Source organism: Neltuma alba, unplaced genomic scaffold (assembly GCF_004799145.2).
Source record: "Neltuma alba isolate B1F8T4 unplaced genomic scaffold, ASM479914v2 tig00000105_pilon, whole genome shotgun sequence".
Lineage (NCBI taxonomy): Eukaryota > Viridiplantae > Streptophyta > Magnoliopsida > Fabales > Fabaceae > Neltuma > Neltuma alba.
Genome location: NW_021631921.1, coordinates 555,334 through 579,862, shown reverse-complemented (window position 1 = coordinate 579,862; position 24,529 = coordinate 555,334). Strand labels below are relative to the sequence as shown.

Here is a 24,529-nt window from a genome sequence, read left to right as displayed (position 1 = left end):
TTTCCCACTTTAATATTTCGGGTGTTTCCTTTTCTGTTTTTTATTTTTATCATTGTTCTATTTGTTTTCCTTACATAACCATCTATCTATGATATCTTTGAATTCTTTTGTGTTAGTCATTCTTTTCATCTTGATGCTATCTTCATGAAAGATGAAGTACCTAATTAAGAAGCTTCAATTCCTCAAAACGAAATCTTGAGTTAATCATTTGATGATCATGAATAACTCTTGCTTCAGGTTGCTATTAACCAGTGCAATTCTGTTCTTACTCTTGAAAATCTACAAGCCAATACTGAAAGTTCAAGTTCATCAGTGGTATGAAGCAATGTCCCTCTCCTGATTCAGACACTCATTTTTTCCCACTTTATTCTTTCACATGTTTCTTTTTGTATATGTCGTTATAACATTGTCCTATTTGTTTTTCCATGCATTCTCTCAATTCTCAAAGTATGAGTAAGCATGTTAGTTGCTAATAATTGCAGCTATCATTTGCAAAATACTTTTTTTGCTTTCTTTCTTCCTCCTTTGCATTAATCGGCTATGGAAAAATAAGAATCACAAAACAATGAGTTTTGTTACTCTAATATCTGAACATAGCTTAGCTGGTATGAACATCAAAACCCCTTTTTATTTGCCTCTTTAGTCTCTCATTTTCTGATCAGCGTCTTCTATTTGTTATACTTAAGTTTCTATCTGCCGTCGCACTCTCAATTCTCAGTATCAGTGGTAGGAATTGGAGCTGTCACTTACTCCCAATTTCTGAAATCTCGAGTTAATCATTTGATGATCATGAATGGCTCTCCTTTCAGGTTTCTATTTATATTAAATGGCAGAGGTGGGAGTGTCGGTAGCGGCAAAACTTGCTGAATATTTGGTGCATCCAACTTTACAGCATCTGCAATATTGGTTCTGTGTCGGCAAAATCACCAGAAATGTTGAGATCAGAAAGGAGGAGCTGATCCTAAAGCAAGGGAGGGTGCAGGAACTTGTCCAAGAGGCCATCAACAGGACAGAGAGGATTGATGACGAGGTTAACACGTGGAAGAATGACGTGGAGTGCCTCATAGCAGAGCTGGAGAAATTGGAGGAAGAACTGAGGGCCAACAATGGCTGTCTTCGAGGGTTGTGTCCTACTTGGAGGAGATATTGTCTCTGCAAAAAGCTGGCTAAGACAGCACGGAGGATGATTGATCTAAATACAAAGTGTGGTTGCTTCAGTCAAGTTTCCCATCCCAGTATTCCTCCAAATATAGAATATCGCTCTTCTCAAAACTTCAGGTTCTTCAACTCTACACAAATAGCTTTTGATCAGCTGTGGGAGGCATTGCAAGATGATGATAGCTCCATGATTGGGATACGGGGCATGGGAGGGTCAGGGAAAACCTCCTTGATGAGAGCAGTGGGAAAGAAAGCCGAGGAGTCACGGCTCTTTAATCGAGTTGTGTTCACTGCAATTTCTCAAAGCCCAAATACAAAAAAAATTCAAGGTGAAATTGCCGATGCGTTGGGGCTCAAATTGAAGGAAGAATCTGAAACGGGAAGAGCAAAAAGAATAGCACTACGATTACAAAGTGAAGAACGAATTTTGATAATACTGGATGATCTATGGGCTGTGCTGAATCTTGAGGATATAGGGATTCCCATGGGGGGAAATCATCAAAGAAGTTTCAAAGTTGTCCTAACCACACGCAGTCTTGATGTATGTATCTTGATGGAATGCCAAAAGAGGATTCAACTTAATTTGTTAAAAGAAGATGAAGCTTGGACTTTGTTTCAAACTCATGCTAATGTCAGCGATGCTACTAAAGAAGATATAGCACGACAAATTGCGATGGAATGTAAGGGCCTACCCATTGCAATTGTCGCTGTGGGAACTTGCTTGAAAGAAAAAGGAGTTGATGATATGAAGGTAATGTTGTATCAGTTGAGGAATGCGAAGCCAACCAATGTGAATAAAGGAGTAAGGGATGCTTTTACTTGTCTTAAACTAAGCTATGATAATTTGGCAACTCGAGAAGCCAAGTTGTTGTTGTTAATGTGTGCTATGTTTCCTGAAGATCATAATATTGGTGTTGAAGACCTTTTCAGATATGGAGTGGGTTTAGGTCTATGTGAAGATGTAGACTCATTTGAAATAGCAAGGAGCCAAGTTAAAGTAACTATAAATTATCTCATTAACTCCTCATTGTTGATGCATTCTTCAAACTTCAACACAAACTCACAAAAATATGTGATAATGCATGATGTGGTTCGTGATTTTGCACTGTGGAAAGCATCTGAAGAGGATCGTACCATTAAGGTAAATTGTAGAAAAGAATTGAATGAATTGTTTGCTGATGAAGTGGTGAAAAATTGTTATGCTGTATCTTCATGGTATAAGAACAATAAACTCTTTCAATTTCCTTCTCAATTGGATGCTCCAAAGCTTGAGTTTCTGTTGTTACATTGTCAAGGACTCTTGGATATCTCAGATGCATCATTTGAAGGTATTGAAGGACTGAAGGCGTTGATTATTAGGTCCGTCCTTTTTAGGCCCATGATTAGACTATTACTACCTCAATCAATCCAACACTTGTCTAATCTTCGAACTTTGCGGTTGCAAGGTTGCAATTTAGGTGACATCTCTTTTGTGGTAAGCCTTGCAAGACTTGAAATTCTTGACCTGCAAAGAAGTATGTTTGAAAGAATGCCAAATGGAATTGAAAATTTAAACAAGCTGAAGTTGTTAGATTTGTCAGATTGTAAGATAGGTGAATGTTGTTACAAAGTAATAGGAAGGTGCTCACAGTTAGAAGAGTTGTATGTTTCCAAGCATTTTCGACACTCAAAAAATGCAAATTGCTATGAATACCTTGCGGCCACCACTACTTCGATGAAATTGAGAAGATATAGGTTGGAAATTGGGAGGCATGAAATACAGTCGATATCTCATGATGAAAGCACAAGATATTTATGCTTGGGTCAGTTAAATATCTCCATGTTAGGTGCAAGAATCAAGGATCTTGCACAAATAGCGACTGCAATTGAATTTCATGAGCTTGAGGGAGGCAGCAGAAGTTTCATGCCTAATGTTGTTCACGCTATTGGAGGCATGAATGAGTTATCTAAACTCTATCTTACAAGGTGTTCAGAGATGGAATGCATTACTGACAAAATTAAAGCTCATGAAGATGCCATTGTCCCAAGATTGGATGAGCTAGTGCTAAGATATATGGATAATCTTCAACAACTACATCGTGGTCTTTCTTCTTTTAGCTTGTTCCAAAAGCTGGAAAGGCTACGTATATCCAGTTGCCCTCAATTGCTCCATATATTCCCTGCTGATTGCAACATAGGCAATCTTAAGTTTCTCGATATTTTTGGTTGTCCGAGGTTGACATCTCTCTTCCCTGTCTCTGCTGTGTGCACTTTGCTGTCCTTACAAGGGCTTAGAATAGAAAGGTGCAGTGAACTGAAGCATGTAATAGAAGGACAGGGTGGTGGTGATGCATGGGAGAATTTGAGATTCCCAAAATTGAAAATTTTGTTTGTTGACGATTGCTGCAAATTAGAATCTGTATGCTCAGTCTTTTTAGCTCAAAGGTTTGTACAATTGCAGCGTCTATCCATAACGAATGCTCCTCAAATGAAATTTGTGTTCAGTGAAAATGCTAATGAAGAACAACCACTGCGTGATCAAGATGAGACTCAAATAGCTCTTTCTCTTTTGGAATACCTCACACTAACAAATCTTCCAAACCTTGTCGGAATTTGCTCAGAGAGGTATCATCTAAGGTGGCCATCTATAAAGACAATAGAATGGAAGGATTGTCCAAATCTGGTACGTGTTTGCCCCACATATTGTAATTTGATTTGCCAAAAAAAAAAAAGTTGAAATTGCTTTTTTTTTTTTTTAAGTTTATGTAAAAAGATATCTTTGTTTAGACGTCTAATATTTTCTTTATCATCGACAAAATAGCAAATAATGTTCAACTGAATAGATTTTGAGAGATGAGTTAGTCAATTAATTCATTCACATTTTTTTTTAAAGGAATTATGTTAATAGATGTCATTTTCTTTTATCCCTTTTTTTCCGTTCACAAAGGATTTGCAGGAACTTGAGAGCCACCGGAGGAATGAAGAACACAAGTCGGTGACAACTATAGAAAGTATTAAAATTCATAACTGTGGAGTAGAATCCATTTCCCTCTATAAGGCAGGCGTTGAAGAACAATATCCAACATTTCAATCCCTTAAAGAACTAGTCTTGGGAAATCATGCAAGATTGAAATTTGTCTTTTCTGCTCATATGTTTCAAAGTCTTCCAGAGTTAACTTCTGTGGCCATATCTCGCTGTGAGGAGTTGGAGGCGATCTTTTCGGAGAATGAAGAGACTCAGAAAAATCTATCTAATGCTGAATCTTGTCTGCCGAAATTGAAGAGTTTGGTAGTTTCTGAGTGCAACAAGCTTAAATTCGTTTTATCTTTTATGATTGGTCCTACTGCCTCAATGCTTCCACAGCTAAGCACTCTAACCATATCAAATTCTTCTCAAATGGAAGAAATTTTCAAATGCTCAAATATTGAAGATCATCACATTGATAGTAGTGAAAAGGAGATTACATTCCCAAACATGAAATATCTGGAACTAGACAACTTGCCAAGACTCGTTAATGTCTGCCAAGGATTCAAGTTTCAGACAGGGGAGTTTTACACAGTTAAGGTTCATGAATGTCCAAAATTTATGCCAATTATGGGTACATCTATTCATTGGACAAAAAAGGTAACAAATATTCTGCATTTGTATTTCTCCATATTGCAAATATTTTTCTATGTTTTTTTCCCTTGCAATATTAATTAAATTCATGGGAGCTGAATATTTAATACTTCCATTTTTTTTTTGTTTTAATGTTTTGTTCATTTAAGCTCATGAACTGCGGTCTAATACATCCATTCCTTTCACATGCATATGAACAAGACATCTCTACATACAAAAAGCTGCTTCAAAAAACGAATCATTCTGCATTTCATGAAAGAAACGAAACGAACTACGGTTTAGTTTATCAACTTGTGACTATTTTCTTACCGCCGATACAAATACGACGTAATTTTTCTTTTACCATGTTATCTCACAATCAATGATAGTTCAAATCATAGAAGTTGAAGAGAAGAAGGAATTCAGCAATGCAAAGCATTATATATTTCCAGTTTTAACATGATTCTAGCATGTAGACAAGCAAGTGACTAAGACATCATATATTCCTACATACAAATCGAAGTTACCAAATTGAGAACTGCATATCTTAACTTGTACAAATAGGTACAAATGTTGAAGGTATTGCAATCTCTTTCTTTTCATAACCTTTTCATGGAACTTAGAACATCTTATGTCGCCCACTTTTCACTCCTCTGTTATATGCAGGGACTTGTAAGGGAGCATGTGTTGAAATACAACCAATTAAATAATAACGAGGCTCTGAATCTTCCGCTTTCTGTTCTGAATGCTGGAGAGCTTGATATTCGAAGTCCTAGAGTTGAACAAAACTGGCGAGTGATTGGTGATGATGAGGAAGAAGAAACCAACAACTCAGGAATGTTGAGATCAGAAAAACAAATGGTGGGAGGTCTTGTTCCCACGCAAGTTTTGAGCTTTCAACATCTTCATTCCTTAGAAGTAACTCACAATAAAAGGTTGAAGTTTTTGTTCTCAAGGAGTACCATTGTCCACACCAGCCTTCCCAAATTGGCTTCCCTAATTTTATCTGATTGTGAAGAACTGGAGGAAATAATTGCAACAAATGAGGAACATCAGATCATGTCCAGTGCTGAAGTTCACTTCCCAGAACTAAGAAAGTTGAAGGTTGAGAGGTGCAACAAGCTCAAAAGACTCTTCTCTACGTCCACGGGTATTATTCTTCCACAACTCTGCTCTTTGTCAATAGCTGAGGCTAATCAACTGGAGGTGATTTTTAGACATAGCAGTGAAGGTGATTCGAACTACAATGACACAATTGTGCTTTCCAGCTTGAGGATCATACAGCTAATAAATTTGCCAAATTTGAAGAGTGTTTGTCGAGGGTTACAGATGCAGGCGCATCTGAGCTACATCAGCATACCAAACTGCCCCACATTTGTGGATTCAACTCTAGGAAAGGCTCTTCAACAATTAGGAACAATATCGGTATGAATGAATATTCCATATCATCTTGATTTAGAGTCTTCAAAATTAGACGGAATATATGTCATTAGAATCATCATATATATCATTTTGGTAGCCGTATAAATTACTAAGATTTTCAAGGACGTGAAGAAAAAAAAAATACTTGATGTATGGACAAAAATAGATTTTCTTTCAATTTGAGATCACAATGGATGAAATTATATGGAATATATATGCGTGTGTTGTGAGACTTCATTCCACGTTTTTTTTTAAATATTTATTAAATATATTCTTTTAAAATTTTTCATGTCAAAATTGTGACTATGAAATTTCACCCAAAAAAAAAAAGGCAGTGAAAGAATAATTGCGTGCGTGGTGATTCAAAAACTATCTTCATAAAAAAAATATATTTTATAGGAAGTTAAACTAAATCAATTATGATTTTTTTTTTTGCCTGGAACCATACACTGATGATATATAAACATTTGTGCATCAGTAAAGAGCGAGGAGTTTGCTTGGTATGCTTACAATGTATCTAATTTTTTTGAATCCGAGTTTTAAAAAAGAAACTTTGAATGATCTAAATTTGATTAATGTGAATAAATTTGTTCTTTTTTTTAAAAAAATGAAATTGCAATTGTCACAGGTTTCAACAGAAAATTCAAATGTTCAAACTTCATCAAATGAAGAAAAAGAATTGCCAGTAAATGAAGAAAAAGGGACGGTGGTGATCTCAGGAGCAGAGTACTTGTATTTGAAGGATTCAATGAACCTCGTATCTATATGGGAGGGTCCCTGTTTCATGGTCTTCCAAAATCTTAAGAGTTTATGTGTGAGTGAATGTAGAAAATTAAAGTGTATGTTCCCAAGCGCTATGATCATAAGCCTACCATGTTTGAGACATCTAGACATTGAAGAATGCGAAGAGATGGAGGAAATAATGCCATTAGAAGAAAAGCATTATCACTTTCCAAATTCCTTCGGCTTCCCACAACTTCAGACTCTTATTATCTTTAGATGCAGAAAGTTGAAATGGCTCTTCCCCTCTCCGCCCTCTACTCAACATCATCTTCCACAGTTGGGTCGTTTGTTGATTGCTGAGTGCTCTGAATTGAAGGGACTTTTTAACTGTGAACTCGAAATCCAAGAGGAAGGGTTTTACAACAACATACTTCCAAACCTGACACGTCCAGTTATTAGCGATTGCCCTATCTTCTCCAAAACCACACTCGCGGCTCTTCAAAGGTGCGCACATTTGACTTTAGATCGTTCTGTTTTTTTTTTCTTTTGGAATTTCTTCTTTTTCTTTTTGCTGGCGTTATATTTTTTGATTGAGCACACTTAGAAATTCTGGCATAGCACACCATACAAAGTTTTGTGTCTTGAATTTTATATTCATTTATAAAAAGAATTACAGTAAAGGGTCAAATTCACAAATTAATTATTTAGAATGCTTTTAATATTTACAACTTACACAATGCAGGCTTACGGCATAATACAAATTTACAACTAATAACAACAGATTTAACGTTATTTACTACTCAAATAACACAAATATACGGCTGCATTAATGAGAATTATTGTCATTAGATTCTTCCTTAACTTATTTATATACTGTCTCCTCCGTGATCTATCCATTTTCTTCTCAGAAAGATGTAATTGATGTGCACATTTTGGAAGAACTGCAGGATGAAACAGTTTGTTTTTCTTTGTTTTTGGACAAATGCCGCATGTTTTCCTTAGATCTATTGTTTACTCTGCTAAATATATCCCATTTTTCTCATAATTCTGCAGTCACGCAGCGAAAATACGAAGTCATCATGATCGTTGTGCTGATGATGGTGATGGTGACGGTGATGGCGTATAATTTGTACAGTCTGCTTCATTTGAATGATGATGGCATGCGATCAACATTGCAGAAGGCATTCATTTATCTCATTTTTATTTAAATACTTGGATTTGTTGTCTACTTAAAAAAATACTACTTTCTCAAGTTTTAATTAACACTTTTGCCAACAGATGAATGATCATTCATTCATTTTTCAGTAGTGCAATATTTTTTTGTGGCGCAAAATTTATGAATTTTTATGAATACTTTTTTTTCCTTAAAGTATTAGTACTTTTTATGAAGTATTAATATGTCGTGTATAAAAATTTGCAGAGTATCAATAGTTTTTATATATGTAATAAAATTTATGACATCCTTCTCGTCAGTAAAATGTTTAATGGAGGATGTTTCATAATTTTTTCTAAGCAAAAGTAGAGCTAGTCTAACCTGCCAAAAATAGCATATTAGCCAACCTGCTAGTAAACAAGTCATTTCAATCCGCATTGCTAGACCTATAACTTGTCATGGGTTAGCCTGCCAATGAGTTAACCCGCATTTATTTATTTTTTTTTTCAATTTTATTAATTGTCATAATTGTATTATTATATTTTATATCCTATCTAAAAATTAAAAAATACCAATATCATTTATTTGATGTTTTAACTCAAGTATTTAAAGGAAAAAATTTTTTTTATTATATTTTATTTATATTGAATAAAAAATTTTAAAAATAAAAAATATTTTTTTTAAAAAAACGTAAATAATAGTCGACAGGTTGGCTAGCTAGCCCATTGACTCCCATAACGAGTTAGGATAGGTTAAAAGCCAACCCATTATCATATGGACCTTTTTAACTTATCCTGCCCATATTAAGTTATTAACTCTCCTAAGGAAAAGCTACTGTTTTGAGAAAATCTGAAATTAATTTGGACATGATGAACTAATGTCACTTATTAGATCCTTACATTATTATTAAAAGTTAAGGTGGACACTTGTCTCTAAATTATTCTTTCAAAGTAATTATTAAAAATATCAAAATAATTTATTTATCAATAAAAATGTAACTGTTATCATTCAAAAGCATTCACTTTTAAAAAAATAATATTGCGATACAGAAAAATCATTTTTGGAATTATATATTAACATTTATATCCCTTATTTTCATATAATATTGAGTCTAAAACATCAAATTAAAATTTTAAATCAAATTACAAAAATTGAAAAACACAAAAAATAAATCATTATGATAATGATGCTACCAAATATTAAGATGCACTGTAAGTGTACGAATCACAAAAATAGATAGTGACAAATCAAGGTCCATCCCACAGAGAACTCAGTTAACAGTGATTAGGCAATAAAAATTCTTGTTTCATTTAAGTTGAGAAAATCAGGATTTAATGAAATTAAGTGAAAAGAAATTAAAACAAAACAAAACAAAGCTTTCTCAAGATTACTAGAGCAAATATTAAATAGAACAACCTAGAGTTACTAATCCCTTACTAGTTCTTAAACCTTGTTTCACTGATTGATTAGTTTTAATGTTAATTTTTGTTAATCTAGAGTTCAATTAGCTACAAATGCATATCGTTCACTTATAATCCTCTCTTAAATTAATTATGTAATCTCACACACAATTACTTAAGAGGCTAAACAATTCGGTCTCACTCATCACAATTATACAGGGCAATTAAGTATATTTTTTATCCTAATCACAAATTAGATTATCATCCATCCCATATTACTTAATCTAAGAGTTTAATTAAGATCTCCCTTGTCAAGAAAAATTTAAATTCTCAAACTCATAATTAATGGTGGTCAGTTATCAAATTGACAAATAAAGAATAAGATTAAGTAACCAAACTTTAACATTAAACATCCCCAATTCAGTGAAAACCAAGCTCAACCTACTAACAAGTTCATAGTTCCTCTAGACCGTAAAGAAACTTAGCTACACATGAATATAATCATTGTCAGCAACAATAAATTCAGATTCAAAATTCATACCGAAATTAAAGGAGGAAAAGAACAGAACACTGCTGGTGATCTCCTCTCCTCAAGCCTTCGCCTGAACTCGTCCTCTCAAGCTCATTGCTGTCACCATTTTCCTGCAGAACCAGTTGGCCACCAGCAGAGAAGATGATCCGAACAGTGTCGAAAACACAGCCTCACTACACCAGTTCGGCTCCTTTCTTTCAACCCGGAACCAGCTTTTCTCTCCCTTGAACCAGAACCAGGTACTTTTGTAGACACCAGCACGGCGCCTTTCAGATGAAGAAGATGATCCACCAGCTCTTCCTTGCTTGTCTCCGTCGAGCTCCAGCAAAAGAATGGTACGCTCCCCTTCTTCCACAACAGTTCGGCGCCGTCCTGTGTTCCTCCAACGAGCACCAGCCCCTTCCCTCATTTGGCGGCCTCCCTTTCAAAAACAGAACCCTTCTCTTCCAAAACGCTGCGTCCAGCTTTTCACAATCAGCCCGTGCTCCTCGTTGTTCCAAGCTCCCTTTGACTCCAAACGGTGCGTTGCGTGAAAGCTGAGGAAGGAGAGAAAATAAAATAAAACAAATAAAAGGAAAAAAACTGAAAAAGAAAATAAAAGAGAAAGGAATAAACTCTAAGAAATTAAAATAAGACAAGATAAAATCAACTAAATTTTAAACTTAGTATAAATTATTTTTATTAATTTCAAACTATGGTACTTACAAGAAAATTCCCCAAATAATGCTCACAATTAATTTCTTTTCAAATCTCTTTTAAATCATCCAAAATCCTATTGATAACTCTTCAAAAATCACTCAAAATATTCTTTCAATATATTAAAAATAGAGAGTTATCAGATAATCATAAGATCAACAAATTATATAAGAAAACATTAATAAAAATAAAAAATAATTAATATTAAAAATTGAAAAAAATGTGCATTTGGGCTAGGCTAAACTCACCCTTGTGCCAGCCCAAATAAAGAATGAATATATTTGGGCTAGACTGCATTATCACATCAATGTATTACGCCACTAGCCATCTGAGATAGAAAACATTACTGGATCGTAGAGACGGGTTGTATGCGAAGATGAATCTTAATTACTAATCCCTCCGGAACTTAGGTACTGTATGGTGTGAGAGAAATTGAATAGAGGAGAGGAAAAGAAAAATTTTAATGAGATTTATTTAAAAAATTAGAGAAGTAGGGCTTTGAAATTTTAATAAAGGGAAAAAGTAACATAAAAGAGTAATGAAAATTAATTAAAGGCTTGTAACCCCACTTTTTCAATTTTCTAAATCGAACTTAATAAAATTTTTCCTTCCCTTCCTTCTTCTCATTTTCCTTCATACCAAACAGACCTTAAGTACCTCAACATTTTCACCTGTCTGATGTTGACATCCCTCTTCACTATCTCCGTTGCTTGCACTTTGCTATCGCTAGAACAACTCTCAATAAATGAATGTCATGAATTGAAGCATGTAATTGAGGGAGAGGATGGTATTGTTGACGCATAGGAGGATCCGATATTCCCAAAATGGGAAATTCTTTCTGTGAGGAATTTTAACCAATTAGAATCTATTTGCCCAAGCTTTTGTGTTCAAGGGTTTACACAATTAAAATCTCTATTCATAATAGATGCTCCTCAGTTGAAATTTATATTTGGTGAAGCAACATCAATATGTGATGGAATGGAAACTAGGATAGTGCTTCCACTTTTAGAAATTTTCAGATTGGAAAACCTCCCAAATCTAGTCAGAATTTGTCCAGAGAACCATCATCTATTGTGGCCATCTCTAATGAAAGCAGAATGGACAAACTGTCCAAAGATAGAATACTTCATTTGATTCTCTCATTATTGGCTCAGAACTATAAGTCAACCACGTCAAAATATGGTATGCGTTTACTCTTTGATGCTTCCATTTGATTTTCATAATATGTTGAAGAATACAGAGAATTAGTAGTTTTCCAAATATCTTAGTTCATGTAATTTTTTGAGGTATGCATGAAAATAACAAGTAGGATTATCAAAAGATCGCCTTACTTCAATAATACATCTTTATGCGCTTTGAATTTTTTATAGATGTATTTGAAAATAAGCAATCAAGGAGGTCGATAATTTTTTCATCTCTTATTATGAGATTTTATCTTTTTTGGGCATAATTAATTGTTAAAATACATATTTGGATCACAAGGCTATTTTGAAAATTAAACGGATTAAATGCTATATTTTGCTAATAACTATGCATCTTAAATATTTTCTATTTATCTGGACATATAATCCTACCTTTTTTTTTTTTTTTACCAGCAGACATATAATCCTACCTTTATGGATTTGAACAGGCAGGTGATGATATGCGAACGTTTGTCAAGTGGCAAAGAAGGATGAGGTGGCGCCACTTGGCTTGATGAAAGGCGAAATTGGAATTAATGAGTGCATGTACGTGTAAATTTTATTTTTATTTGAGAAGAGGTGACATAAGTTTGGACTTTAATGGCTTCATTATGGGCTAGATTAAGTCGAGGTTTTGAGCCACACAACAGCCATAAGTTTGGATTGGATCATGCAATTTTAAGTGTTTTCATATGTTAATATATACGTTTAGTTTGAGTTCTATACTGGAATTAATTCTTAACGTTTGATTGTTGAATGAGTTAATTGTTTAGAGCTTGCTTGAGAAATATATTGATGTTTATGTTTGTATTGTAGTTGAGTCCTTTAATGTTGTTTGTTCTAGCATGTTAGGGCTAGATCATTCCATCAAATTGAACTCGCTAAAAGCAAAGAATTACATCTAACCCATCTCTCTATATTTTTCTTTTCAAATATTTATGTTTGCATTACCCTTTTGTCTCAATAAAACAATGAATTTTTATTTCCAATATTACCCTTTTCTCTCAATTGTTTTGTCCTTTCACAAACAAGTATCTTGTACATCAGATTTAAGGGATAGATGTTTTGAGGAAAAAAAAAGAAGAATTCTAGAAGCTACCCCATAATCATACCAGACGTCGTCCTCAAGCCGCGATATACCTGCGGGAGTCATTTGCCTCCGTTTCACCTTCCTCAGATGGTTCAATATATCCTCGGCCAGAGCTAATTTTGATAAATATAATCCCATTATGAGTTCGTGAGTAATGCCTTTGTCATTTTCCCCCCCCCAATAACTCTGCAGTTTGATCCGGATTTTAGTTGCCATGTAAATCATCAAGTGCAATATATATATATATATATATATATTAAAGTATACTTTCAGTCTCTTAACTTTATATAAAATTTTAATTTAATCATTATTTTTTTTTTGGGGAATGAAAAGGAAAGATTACACTTGAAAGCAGAAAACAAAAGAGCTAGCGACTATGCTATGTCATCTCTAAGATGAGATAAATATTCGTTTGATTGATTCATTTTAAAAAGTATGTTTTTAGTTATTTAGCCTTAAAACGTTAATTAAAAAAAACAATGATATTAAATCTTGAATGTTGATAAAACATTCTTAAATGTTAATATATTAAGTTCAATTTGAAATTATCATAACTGTCACAAAAATCATTATTTAATGCTAATAATTTTAAGGCTAAGGAACTAAAAATATATTTTCAAGGTTAGAAAGTCAAACTAAAAAGAAGAACCAAATGTATCCTTTTGCCTATATATGTCTGGTTGGATAATCTTACTGGTAACATCAATAAAGGATTCCATCCATTGTAATCTGATCTGAGACAAACAAATGTTACGTGAATGACAAAAAAGAGGGGAATACAATCACACAAGCTTCAGAATTACAGAGCACATATTTCTTAATATTACTTCCGGTTTTTAATATAAGAGCTAATTTGGCTTTTAATTTAGTTCTAAATATAAAACTCACATCTACTTTGTTTCTTATATTTATCTATTTTCAAAATAGTCCCTATAGGAGTTACACATCTTAAAGGCTTTATTAAATAGTACTTAGAAACATTACATTACATGTTAATATGCAATAAGACTGGCAATTATTAGTACACCCAACGCATATATCGAGGCCTAGTATGTGACGACAATCTTGCCAATAGAAAGAAAGATGGAAAAGACAAAAAAAAAAAAAAAACAGGAGAAAAGGATATAGAATTAAAAATTTGGAGGCGTTGTTCCTATCATCGGGGATGTCTATATCTTTTTTATTATCTCTAATATTGTGTCTTTTTTATGATCTCACAATTATCTCATACTATCGTATAATTTGAAAATTCTATTGAAGTTGTAAAATGATGTCTATAAATAGATGGTGTATATCATATATTGAGTATCTTGAATGGAATGAGAAATACTCTTACTCTTGTTCTTTTTAACTTTTCTTTAATTTTATAACAGTTCCGTTCATTTTCATTAAGTTTTGACAAGTAAAATACTGAATGGCACGACGTGATAGATATACGGTAGATCAGCATATTACAAGATTCCTGTAATTTTGAATCTCTTCATCAAATATTAAGAAAGTAAATGACCACTGGATGCTCAGAATATAACCTCGAAAAATGAGTAAATGCGATACACAATGAAGAATAAGGGTAATTTTGAGCGTTTATGACAAAGCAATATTAACTTAAAGGCAAATTAGTTAGTGCACAATTTAGAGATAGGTAAAATTTGTCAACAAACTCGGCCAACTACTGATAAGCGTCACTTCAAGTTGTAGGCAGCCAGTTATCACTCAGTAAAACAAGTAAAGTGCAACAGAGTAAAACAGAGCAAGGTGATTGTTAACAACAAAAACAAGAGATTGTCAGTATTTTTTTTTTGGGGAATAAACTGCTTATTGATAAACTTAACCACTTGTCAACAAACCTTCAATAATACTACCTTCGATATTTAATACTCCTCCGGTCCTAATTATAAGACCCAATTGACTTATTTGAGGAGATTAAGGAAGTAAGTTAAGTTGGTTATTTATAATAAATAAGTGTTGTCATTCCTAAAATATCCTTGCTAATTAAGTATATTGGCTAAAACTATCATTATTAGAAGGATTATCTTGAAAAAAAATACATAAATATAAGTAACAAAATGGATTGGGGTCTTATAATTAGGACTAAATAAAAAGTTAAATGGGGTCTTATAATAAGGACCGGAGGAGTATAAGAGTTAGTTTGACTTTTAATTTGATTTTAAATGTAATATCTCAATCCATTTTGTCTTTCATATTCATCTATTTTTACCAAAATATTCCTTATAACAGTTGCACATGTTAAAAGTTCCATCAAATGGTAGTTTTAGCTAATCTACATGATTGAAAAGGGTATTTTAAGAAAGACAACGCCTAGTTATTACAAATAACCAACTTAACTAATTTTCTTAATATTTTCAAATTAGTCATGAAAATGGACCTTGCCCAGGAACTGAATAACATTTCTGTATTAATGATAATGTCTCACACATAAACCAGTTTACAGGAAGACTATTTATAGACCTCTGAGTCCAATACATAGGCCCAACTACATAACTAATACAAACTGAATATTTTCTACATACAATAACAAATTACACGCATAACTGAATATTTTCCACACTCTCCCTCAAGTTAGGAACTCTATATTCACAAGTTCCTAGCTTGCTCAAAATATACTCATGTTGCGGACCCCCAAGAGCTTTAGTTAAGATGTCTGAAGTTGTTCCTTTGACTTGACATGCTTGAAATTTATCATTCCAGCTAGCAATTTTTTCCTTATAAAGTGGCAGTCAATTTTAATGTGCTTGGTTCTTTCGTGAAAAACAGGATTAGAGGCTATATGAATGGCAGATTTGCTGTTATAGTAAATCATTACAGGTTCAACCTCATGAACATGTAACTCCTTCATTAGACCCACAATCCCTGTGATTCCAGCAGATGACATTCTTAGAGCTCTATACTCTGCTTCAGCAGAAGAAATAGATACTATGCTTTGCTTCTTACACTTCCAGCAAATAAGTGAACCTCCTAACTTAATTAGGAAGCTAGTAACTAACCGCCTTGAATCTATACAGCCTCCATGATCAGAGTCGCAGAAGCATTCCATGCTAGTAGAGCCATTAGCTGAGAGATAAACTCCACGGCCCGAACTATCTTTAATATATCTAACTCGCCTCAGTACTGCCTTCATGTGTGATTCTTTAGGCTCTTGCATGAATTGGCTCAAAACTTGCACAGTAAATGATATATCAGGCCTGGTTAATGTCAGATATAGCAACTTACCAACCAATCTTCTGTAGACACCAGGATCATCAATATATTGATCATCCCTTTTCACTTGTGTTGTGAGTTTCAGATTTTGCTCCATGGGAGTTCCGACATTTTCAGCTTCATCTAATCCTGTTTGGTCAACAAGTTCAGCAGCATACTTTCTCTGGTTGAGTATAATACCCTCATCTGACCTTAGAACCTGTAAACCCAGAAAATATTTCAATACTTCCAAGTCTTTGATTTTAAATTCGTTATGTAGAAAAGATTTCACTTCATTAATAATTTGAACAATATTCCCAGTTATCATCAAATCATCAACATGGGCAAGATGAAACACAATACCAGATTTAAATTGCTTATGAAAAAGAGCATAATCACGTTTACTCTGTTGAAAACCCCCTTTGATAAGAGATTGAGTAAGTTTCTCATTCCATTGCCTTGAAGCTTGCTTCAATCCATATAAAGATTTCTCAAGTTTACAAACCTTAAACTAGTTAGAATCAGTCTCAAAACCTTAAGGCACAGTCATATAGACTTCCTCATGTAATTCTCCCTGCAGAAAAGCATTGTCCACATCCATTTGGTGTATGGACCAACCATTTACAGCAACCAACTTAAGAACAATTCTTATTGTAACTATTTTAACTACTGGAGAAAAAGTTTCGTAAAAATCAACTCCTTCCTTCTTGTTGTACCTTTTTGCAACAAGCCTAGCTTTAAATTTATCAGTTTTGCCATCTGCCTTATACTTTACCCTATAAACCCATTTACAGCTTATGGGTTTCTTTCCTTTAGGTAAATTAACTATCTTCCAGGTTTTATTACCCTCTAAAGCTTTAATTTCAGCTTCTACCCATATATGATCTTTAGAAGTCTGTTCATAATTTTCTGGTTAAATTTCTTTATCGATATTTGAAAGAAAACATTTGTATGAATCAGTCAAATCATCATAATTAATAGAGCAAAGTAAAGAACCAGAATTGTCCATTTCAGGATGAGGTTGATTATTAGGCACAAAATCACATTCATAATCCTTAACCCATGAAGGTGGCTGTCTATGTCTAATAAGAGTAAATGGTAGATGAATAGAGGAAGAATGTTGACTGTTGTGAGGTATTATTTGACTTTGGGATGATTGTTCATTGCTATTTAATTCAGCAGTATTTCGATGTCTGTCAATATCAGAATTTATCCTATTCTTTATCAGTTCAGGGGTTTGCTTGATATTATCAATAAGGAAAGGATCAATTCTAAATCTATTAACTCCCCCTTGATCCGTGACATAAGCATCTTTAAAAGGAAATCTATTTTCAAGGAAGGTTGCATGCCTAGTGACTATAAGGGACTTACTCTTCACATTGTAAAGAAGGTACCCCTTTTGAGTGGTTGGGTATCCTAAGAAAACACATGCTTCAGCCCTAGGTTGCAACTTATCAACAGAATTTAAATTTACAGCAAAAGCAAGGCATCCAAAAATCCTCAAATGTTCTAGATTAGGTGGCTTCTTGTAAAGTAGTTCATATGGTGTAACATAACCTAATGACTTAGAAGGTGTTCGATTAATCAAATAGGCAACAGTTTGAACTCGTTCCCCCCAGAACCTAGTAGGGATATGAGACTGAAACATAATACTCCTAGTAACATTCAAAATATGTCTATGTTTCCTTTCAACAACTCCATTCTGTTAAGGAGTAAAAGGATAGGATTTCTGAAAGGACAGGATTTCTGATGTAGAATGCCTTTATTACTAAGAAATTCATGCATTTGAGTATTAACAAACTCCAATCCATTATCAATGCTAATTGCTTTGACTTTGACAGAAAACTAATTTTCAAAATAAGCAATAAAAGTTTTAACAAACTTCACAGCCTTAGACTTAAAATGCATTAAAAAGATCCAAGTTCCCCTAGAATAGTCATCAACTATAGTGAGAAAATATCTATATCCTTGATGCGTTGGCATTTTATATGGGCCCCATACATCAGTATGTAATAATTCAAAACAGAAAGTAGATGTAGAGGTACTAGAAGTAAAAGGCAATCGAGGTTGTTGACCCTGAACACAAATTTCACACTTATTACTATCAGAGATACAATCAGAAATCTTTATACCAATCATGTGTTTCATAACATCTATAGGCACATGCCCCAGTCTAGAATGCCAAACAGAAACATTTGTATCATTCAAATTATTACTTTTGTTTACAGTATTTAAAGAATCATGTATAGTTTCTCTCTTTAACAAGTAAAGGCTTCTAGTAAGTCTACCAATCCCTCTGATCATCCCATTGAACATGTCCTGCAGTATACAAATGTTAGGGAAGAAAGAGACAACATATAAACTATCAAGAGTAAGTTTGGCAATAGAAATTAGGTTGTAACAGAATGGTTTGGCATGGAAAACGTTTTTTAGAAAAATGTCTTGTAATTTTAAACTCCCCTATATGTGTTATTTGAATTCTTTCTCCACTTGGGACCTTGACCCACTTAGGGGGGCCAATATAAACTTGTATATTTATCTAAGTATGATAGACTGCAAACTATGTGACAACTAGCCCCAGAGTCTAATATCTATTCAGAGTCTAAGTTTACTGCCAAACTTGGTGTTGTGGTTTGGATGCTTACAATAGCTTCAATTGGGTCTGAATCACGCTTGAGCAGTTATGATATTTACTTGTAGTGATCGGGCGTAAACCAAGGAGCCTGAGAGTTTAGAAGGTCCTGGTTGTTACTTGATTTCCCAGAATCATTAGCTGTAGTTATAGCTTCATTTGCTTGATCCTCAGGGGTCTTTTTTGCCTTGTTAGACCCAAAATTGGGTGGAAAACCAATGAGCTGATAACAACTTTCTCTTTGATGGCCTTTCTATGGCAGTAACTACATTCTTGTTTTGATCTTCCTCTGCACGTCCTCTGCCACGTCTTTTGCCTCCTCTTGTAGCATTAGAGGCTAAGATGGAGCTCTCAGAAGAAGAGTATGATGCCCTATAAGATATCTGTTTCTGCATTTCTTCTTGAACAGTCATGGAATACACTTGATTAGGGGATGGTAGAGGCTTCATCAATAATATCTGACTGCATACTTGATGAAAAACCTCATTAAGTCCCATAAAGAATTGGAACAATCTTTGCTCCTGAGCACTTTTAGCATACTCCTTGGAAGAATGACACAAACAGCGAGGAATAGGGACTATTGTTGCATGCTTGTCCCACAATTCCTTCAGTTTAGTGTAGTAGGCAGATATAGATAAAGTGCCTTGTGTAAGGGAGTTTATTGAATGATGTAAGGAGAAGATTTTCACACCATCAACCACAACAAATCTCTCTTTAAGATCTATCCATACTAAGTGTGCATTAGATGAAAACACCAGACCACTAGCAATCTGGCTATCGACAGAATTGATTACCCATGAAAGCACCACAGCATTGCAACAATCCCATTGATCTTAGAGGTGGGAATCTTGCTTTTCACGAGTACACGTCCCCAAAACAAATCCCAATTTATTCTTACCAAGAAGTACCAACTCCATGGCTTGACTCCAGACAGAGTAATGGTCAGAGCCATAGAGAACTTGGGAAACAAGAGTATTGGCTTATGTATCAGCAGGATGTAAGTAAAGATGATGTTGGAAGTCAAGAACCTGAGATTTTGAATCACCGTCTGTCATTATGATGAATCTTGAACAATCTAAAGAAGCTGTTGAGGAATCGTAGCTTGACCAAGAATGAAATCACAAGTCTCGGTGGAGGGCAGATGTGAAGTAGGCACGTCGGCAATTACTAGACACTGATGATTGGGACAGGGGAGCGAGTCACGGTGGTGATTCGGGATGCTCACAAAACAAGGAGCCTGAATGGTATCGCTGAAGCCACTAAGTCAACAATGACTAGAAACTCACGATCAGAGTCTGAGGGGCAAGCATTGTGAAGCTCTTAATAGCAGGGACCATTGACGATAATGACCCAGTTAAGGAACAAATTTCAGCTAACCAACTTCTTGTCCTCCGACGTTTACACAGCAGCGAGGAACAAGAAAGACGATTAGAAAAATGATTACTCGATCCCCAGAATACGAACGCAAGAAAGACGATCACTTGATTGCCAGAACACAGACACAAGATTTAGACACTGATGAAACTGAATTGATATGCAGAGAAGAATCACAGAAACGACGCAAAACCATGGTGCCTTAATCTTGAATAATGAATTGGCGAGACTGGATACCCGAATGGATCATCAAATTTGGGCTAGCTTTGGTACCATGAAAATAGACCTTGCCCAGTAACTAAATAACATTTCTATGTTATTGATAATGTCTCACACATAAACCAGTTTACGGGAAGACTATTTATAGGCCTCTGAGTCCAATACGTAGGCCCAACTACACAACTAGTACAAACTGAATATTTTCTACATACAATAACAAATTACACACATAACTGAATATTTTTCACAAGTCAACTAGGTCTCATATTAAGAACCAGAAGTAGTATCAAGAACAAGATGTGATTTTCCGCAAAAATACATCATTGGAAAAAGAGTGAATAAGATTAAGTTATGAAGATCTTGACTGTAACAAAGTCATTTTTTTTTTGGAAAACCTTTTTGATTTGCTCTGTTATAAATTCTTAACTTGGTCGAAATTTTCTAGACCAAATAGATCCATGTAACTCTTCAATCTTTTGTAGATTGATTTCATTCTTTAGCCTCATTCTTTCAATTAACTATATATTTTCATTTCTGCAAAACAATCTTCTCGATATTTTGTAACCATCAAAACATGAAAATCTAACACTTTCTTCTCCTTTTTCTTTTTCGAATGACAAAATGGTGATGTAACGAATTAGCACTAGAGAGACTTGCTGCCCCTCAATCTGTGCACCAACATGATTGTGCCTCTCATTAGTTTCAAAAGCAAAATCATAATTCATTAACAAATGATTTTATTTTATGAATAGCAAATGGAAAAATTCGAAGACATAAAAGATGCACCAATGAACGTTTGGCACTATAGTTGGATTGTTAGGAAAGGCAACTTCGACTACGTGGTCCAGAACTTCCAAAAGACACAGTCCAAATTAATTTATTGATCTTTGTGAGTAGGGAAGGAATTACATAATATTGCGTATTTTGGGGTCCAGAAAAAAAAAAAGGAAAATTGACAGCAATTAGGTTTATTTGGGCTTTGTTTAGGGCTTTTTTTATTTTAAAAAATCTGTGATACTAAAATTGCTTTCTTTAAAACAATTTTGCAAAATAAAAGTTGTTTTTTTTTTTACTTTGTTTAAAAGTAGCCTCTTACTATAATTTAGGGCTAACAGTGGTTGTTGAATTATTAATTAATTAGATTAGATATTGTGTGATCTTCCAATTGCTTTTGTTTGTGCTTTAGTTTACAAGCCTGGATGAACCCATCTGAGGGCCTAAATAAAATATACTAGCACTTCCGTTTGTTTAAGGCATATATTAATGGTGGTGGGATTAAGAGTGAAAAAAAACACTAACAATTATCACTTCCTGCCAATTTCTTTATCTACTAGTCTTTTTCCTTTTACAAAAAATGAACTTTTAATTTCATAACACCAGTTTACTTTAAACTGTTAGTTAAGGTTTCCAAACGTCCTTGGCTTAATTGACATCGCCTTAAGTTTTTGATTTGAACATAGTGGGTTCGACCCTCCATATATAAATATAACAAGTGGGTGATTTCCTTTTATGAAGGATAAAAAAAAGAAAAGGTTTCCAAATGGAGTTGGTAATCAAGCACTAGGAAATCGCACCAATGTTACTTCATATTCTAATCATATAGGATTAGCTGCAATGCGTATTTCTTTGACTTTTTAACACTTCTAGTTATATTTGCATTTGGTTTAATCTGTCTAGATGTGATTTTAAAATATTTTAGGTTTCGATATAACAAAAAGTAGTTCATAGTAAAAATGATTTTCAAAATAATTAAAAATAATATGAGAATAATTTTTCAAAATATCATCTAAGTGGTCACTGAGAAAGACCCATGGAAAGAGTATTCACAACATGATGTCCGCTACAAAAATTAGAGTAACTCTGGACTTGTTTGGTTTCTTATTTTAAAAATAATTTTTTATCTTTAAAAATAAAAAAATTGTTTAGTAATTTGTTTTTAGTTGGTTTTTTTAAAAAAACAAAAAAAAATGTAATACGTTTTTACAAAAAAAAATTTTTAGATTTTTTTATATTTATAATTTTTGTTTTGAAAAATTAGAGAAATCTTCTTTTTTTCTCACCCGCCCGCCATGTATCACTGCCAATAACGGGTAACACTTGTCAAATGTGATTTTTTATTTTTTATTCCAAATTTTATTTTTTAAAATAATTATCCAAACATATTTTTTATTCTCAAAACTTGTTGTAAAAAATAATTTTATAAAATTGTTTTGAGAACAAAAAACAAAGAATAGAAACAAACAAGCCCTCTATTTCTTTTGTTTTTGCACATGTCTTTAAATTTCAATTTGTCTAGAGTACATAATATGTGATATTAATTGACTGTAATTTTATTTTTTATTTATGTATATAAGTAAAAATATAGAAAAAGAAAATTACCTTTTTTTAATAATATAGCTTGATCTTTTTGTCCAATGAGAAGATAGCATAAAGCCTTTAATATGTAGTCTAACGCGGATTGATTATAGTTGGAATGTTGGATAAATGAAGTACAGGGATTGCGAAATTCAATAAAAAGAGAAGTGTTCGAATATTAGGAAAAAGATTTTTATAAAACCGGGGGGGGGGGGGGAAGCAAGGCAACATCATTATAGTCCGAATTAATATGATTTGAAGTATTATATTCTAGTTGTTAGTTGTCGGCAAAAAAAAAAAAAAAAAAGAAAAAGAAAGTTGTTCAGATATTCTTTCAAGTAGTTTTCAAGTTGGGTTTCACTCCCAGGTTTTAGTTTTGTTTTTCAATTTTTTAAAAAAAATGTCTTCTCAGTTTTCTAAGTATAATATTTTTAATTTCATTAATAAGAAATACCAATATTAAAAATATTAAATATCGGTAAAATATTTTCAAATACTGACATATTAAATCAACTTTTAAAATAACAATGAATGTCTCATGGAAAATTATATTCGACCTAAAAGCAATGTCAATGTTTTTGGACAGAGATGGCTATTGGAGAACCCTAATCATCAGATTTCTAGATCACCAACCACCGATGCTGAGAAGCTTTTGAAGGTGGGAGATCTAATCTCTAACGGCTCTTAGAATTTACAATTGATTGCCCGGAAGCTAACTGGTGCAGAAAAGAATTGGATCAGGAAAATGAAGACCCCAGAAACAAACGATATAGATGTTCTTGCCTGGTTATCTTGTAAGAATGGAGGTTATACTGTTAAATCAGGCTATCGGTTTGCTTAAAAAAAAAAAAAAAGAAGAAGAAGAAGAAGAAAAGGCAGTTTTGTCGCTACCTGGTAGCTCTTATAGTGTCCCTACTCAGCTTTGGAATTGCATTTGGAGGTTACAGGTTCCGCCTAAAATAAAACATTTTATTTGGAGACTACTAAATGGGGCTACTGCAACTAAAGATCGATCTATTATTGCAGCATCATGTTGGGGTATTTGGAAAGCAAGATGAATTTGTTTTCCAAGAGATTCATAGTGATCCAACGAAAGTGATCTTTTCAGCATCATATCTTTGTTGGCAAATGAGGTCTAAAAATACTGAAATTACTCACGTACAGAGGTGTAGTGTTAATCATATGCCAAGGGAATTATCTTGCAAAGCACCTACATATGGTTCAATAAAAATAATCTTTGATGATGCTTTCAGTAAGAATTCTACTTGTACTGGAATTGGGATTATTTATAGAGATCATAATAACGGTTCTTCTCTGGCAGTGTGCGTAAGAAAGCTGTGGCAACTTCTCCCTTTCATTCTGAATCTTACTCTTAAGGATGCTATTCTCTATAGTAATCAATTTAATTGTTCTAAGATTTGTCTGGAGACTAATTGTCAAGAACCATACAGGGCTTTTGTTAGCAAATCTTCATGTAACATAGAATGGCAATGTATTGATATATTCGCTGACATTCTTGGTTTATTGAAGACAGATCTCATATTCAGCTCACTCTAGTTTCTAAAAGCTTAGATCTTATAGCAAGAAAGTTACTCCCTCGGGTCGTTTATAAAGAGTTAGATAAGATATTAAGAAAATTCATTTAGTTACTTATTTATAACAAATTTATGTCACATTGGACGTTGGTTTTTTTAGAATATCTTTTCTAATTATGTGTATTATAACTATACCCTCCCCTCTTCCTCTGTGTAATATACTTCGGGGAAAAAATTATACAATCTAAAACATTAGGTAGCTACTCTAGTATCCAAAAATATTC

The 24,529-nt window shown here is 33.7% G+C and overlaps 1 protein-coding gene across 1 annotated transcript; it reads left to right on the top strand.

The window, feature by feature from the left end:
- Positions 1–262: 262 nt before the first annotated feature.
- On the top strand, positions 263–7,054 carry LOC114737123 (disease resistance protein At4g27190-like). Its single transcript, XM_028925352.1, has 6 exons — positions 263–315; positions 810–3,820; positions 4,094–4,762; positions 5,402–6,160; positions 6,786–6,914; positions 6,986–7,054. The coding sequence occupies exons 2-6, from the start codon at positions 827–829 to the stop codon at positions 7,052–7,054; spliced, it is 4,620 nt and encodes a 1,539-aa protein (XP_028781185.1). The 5' UTR covers positions 263–315; positions 810–826.
- Positions 7,055–24,529: the final 17,475 nt, after the last annotated feature.

Bases quoted from the DNA above. Each gene is read 5' to 3' on its own strand.
- LOC114737123 (XM_028925352.1), top strand. From the start codon at position 827: ATGGCAGAGGTGGGAGTGTCGGTAGCGGCAAAACTTGCTGAATATTTG. The intron at 6,161-6,785 runs GTATGAATGAAT...CAATTGTCACAG, and splicing joins AACAATTAGGAACAATATCG to GTTTCAACAGAAAATTCAAA. The intron at 6,915-6,985 runs GTATCTATATGG...GAGTGAATGTAG, and splicing joins TGAAGGATTCAATGAACCTC to AAAATTAAAGTGTATGTTCC.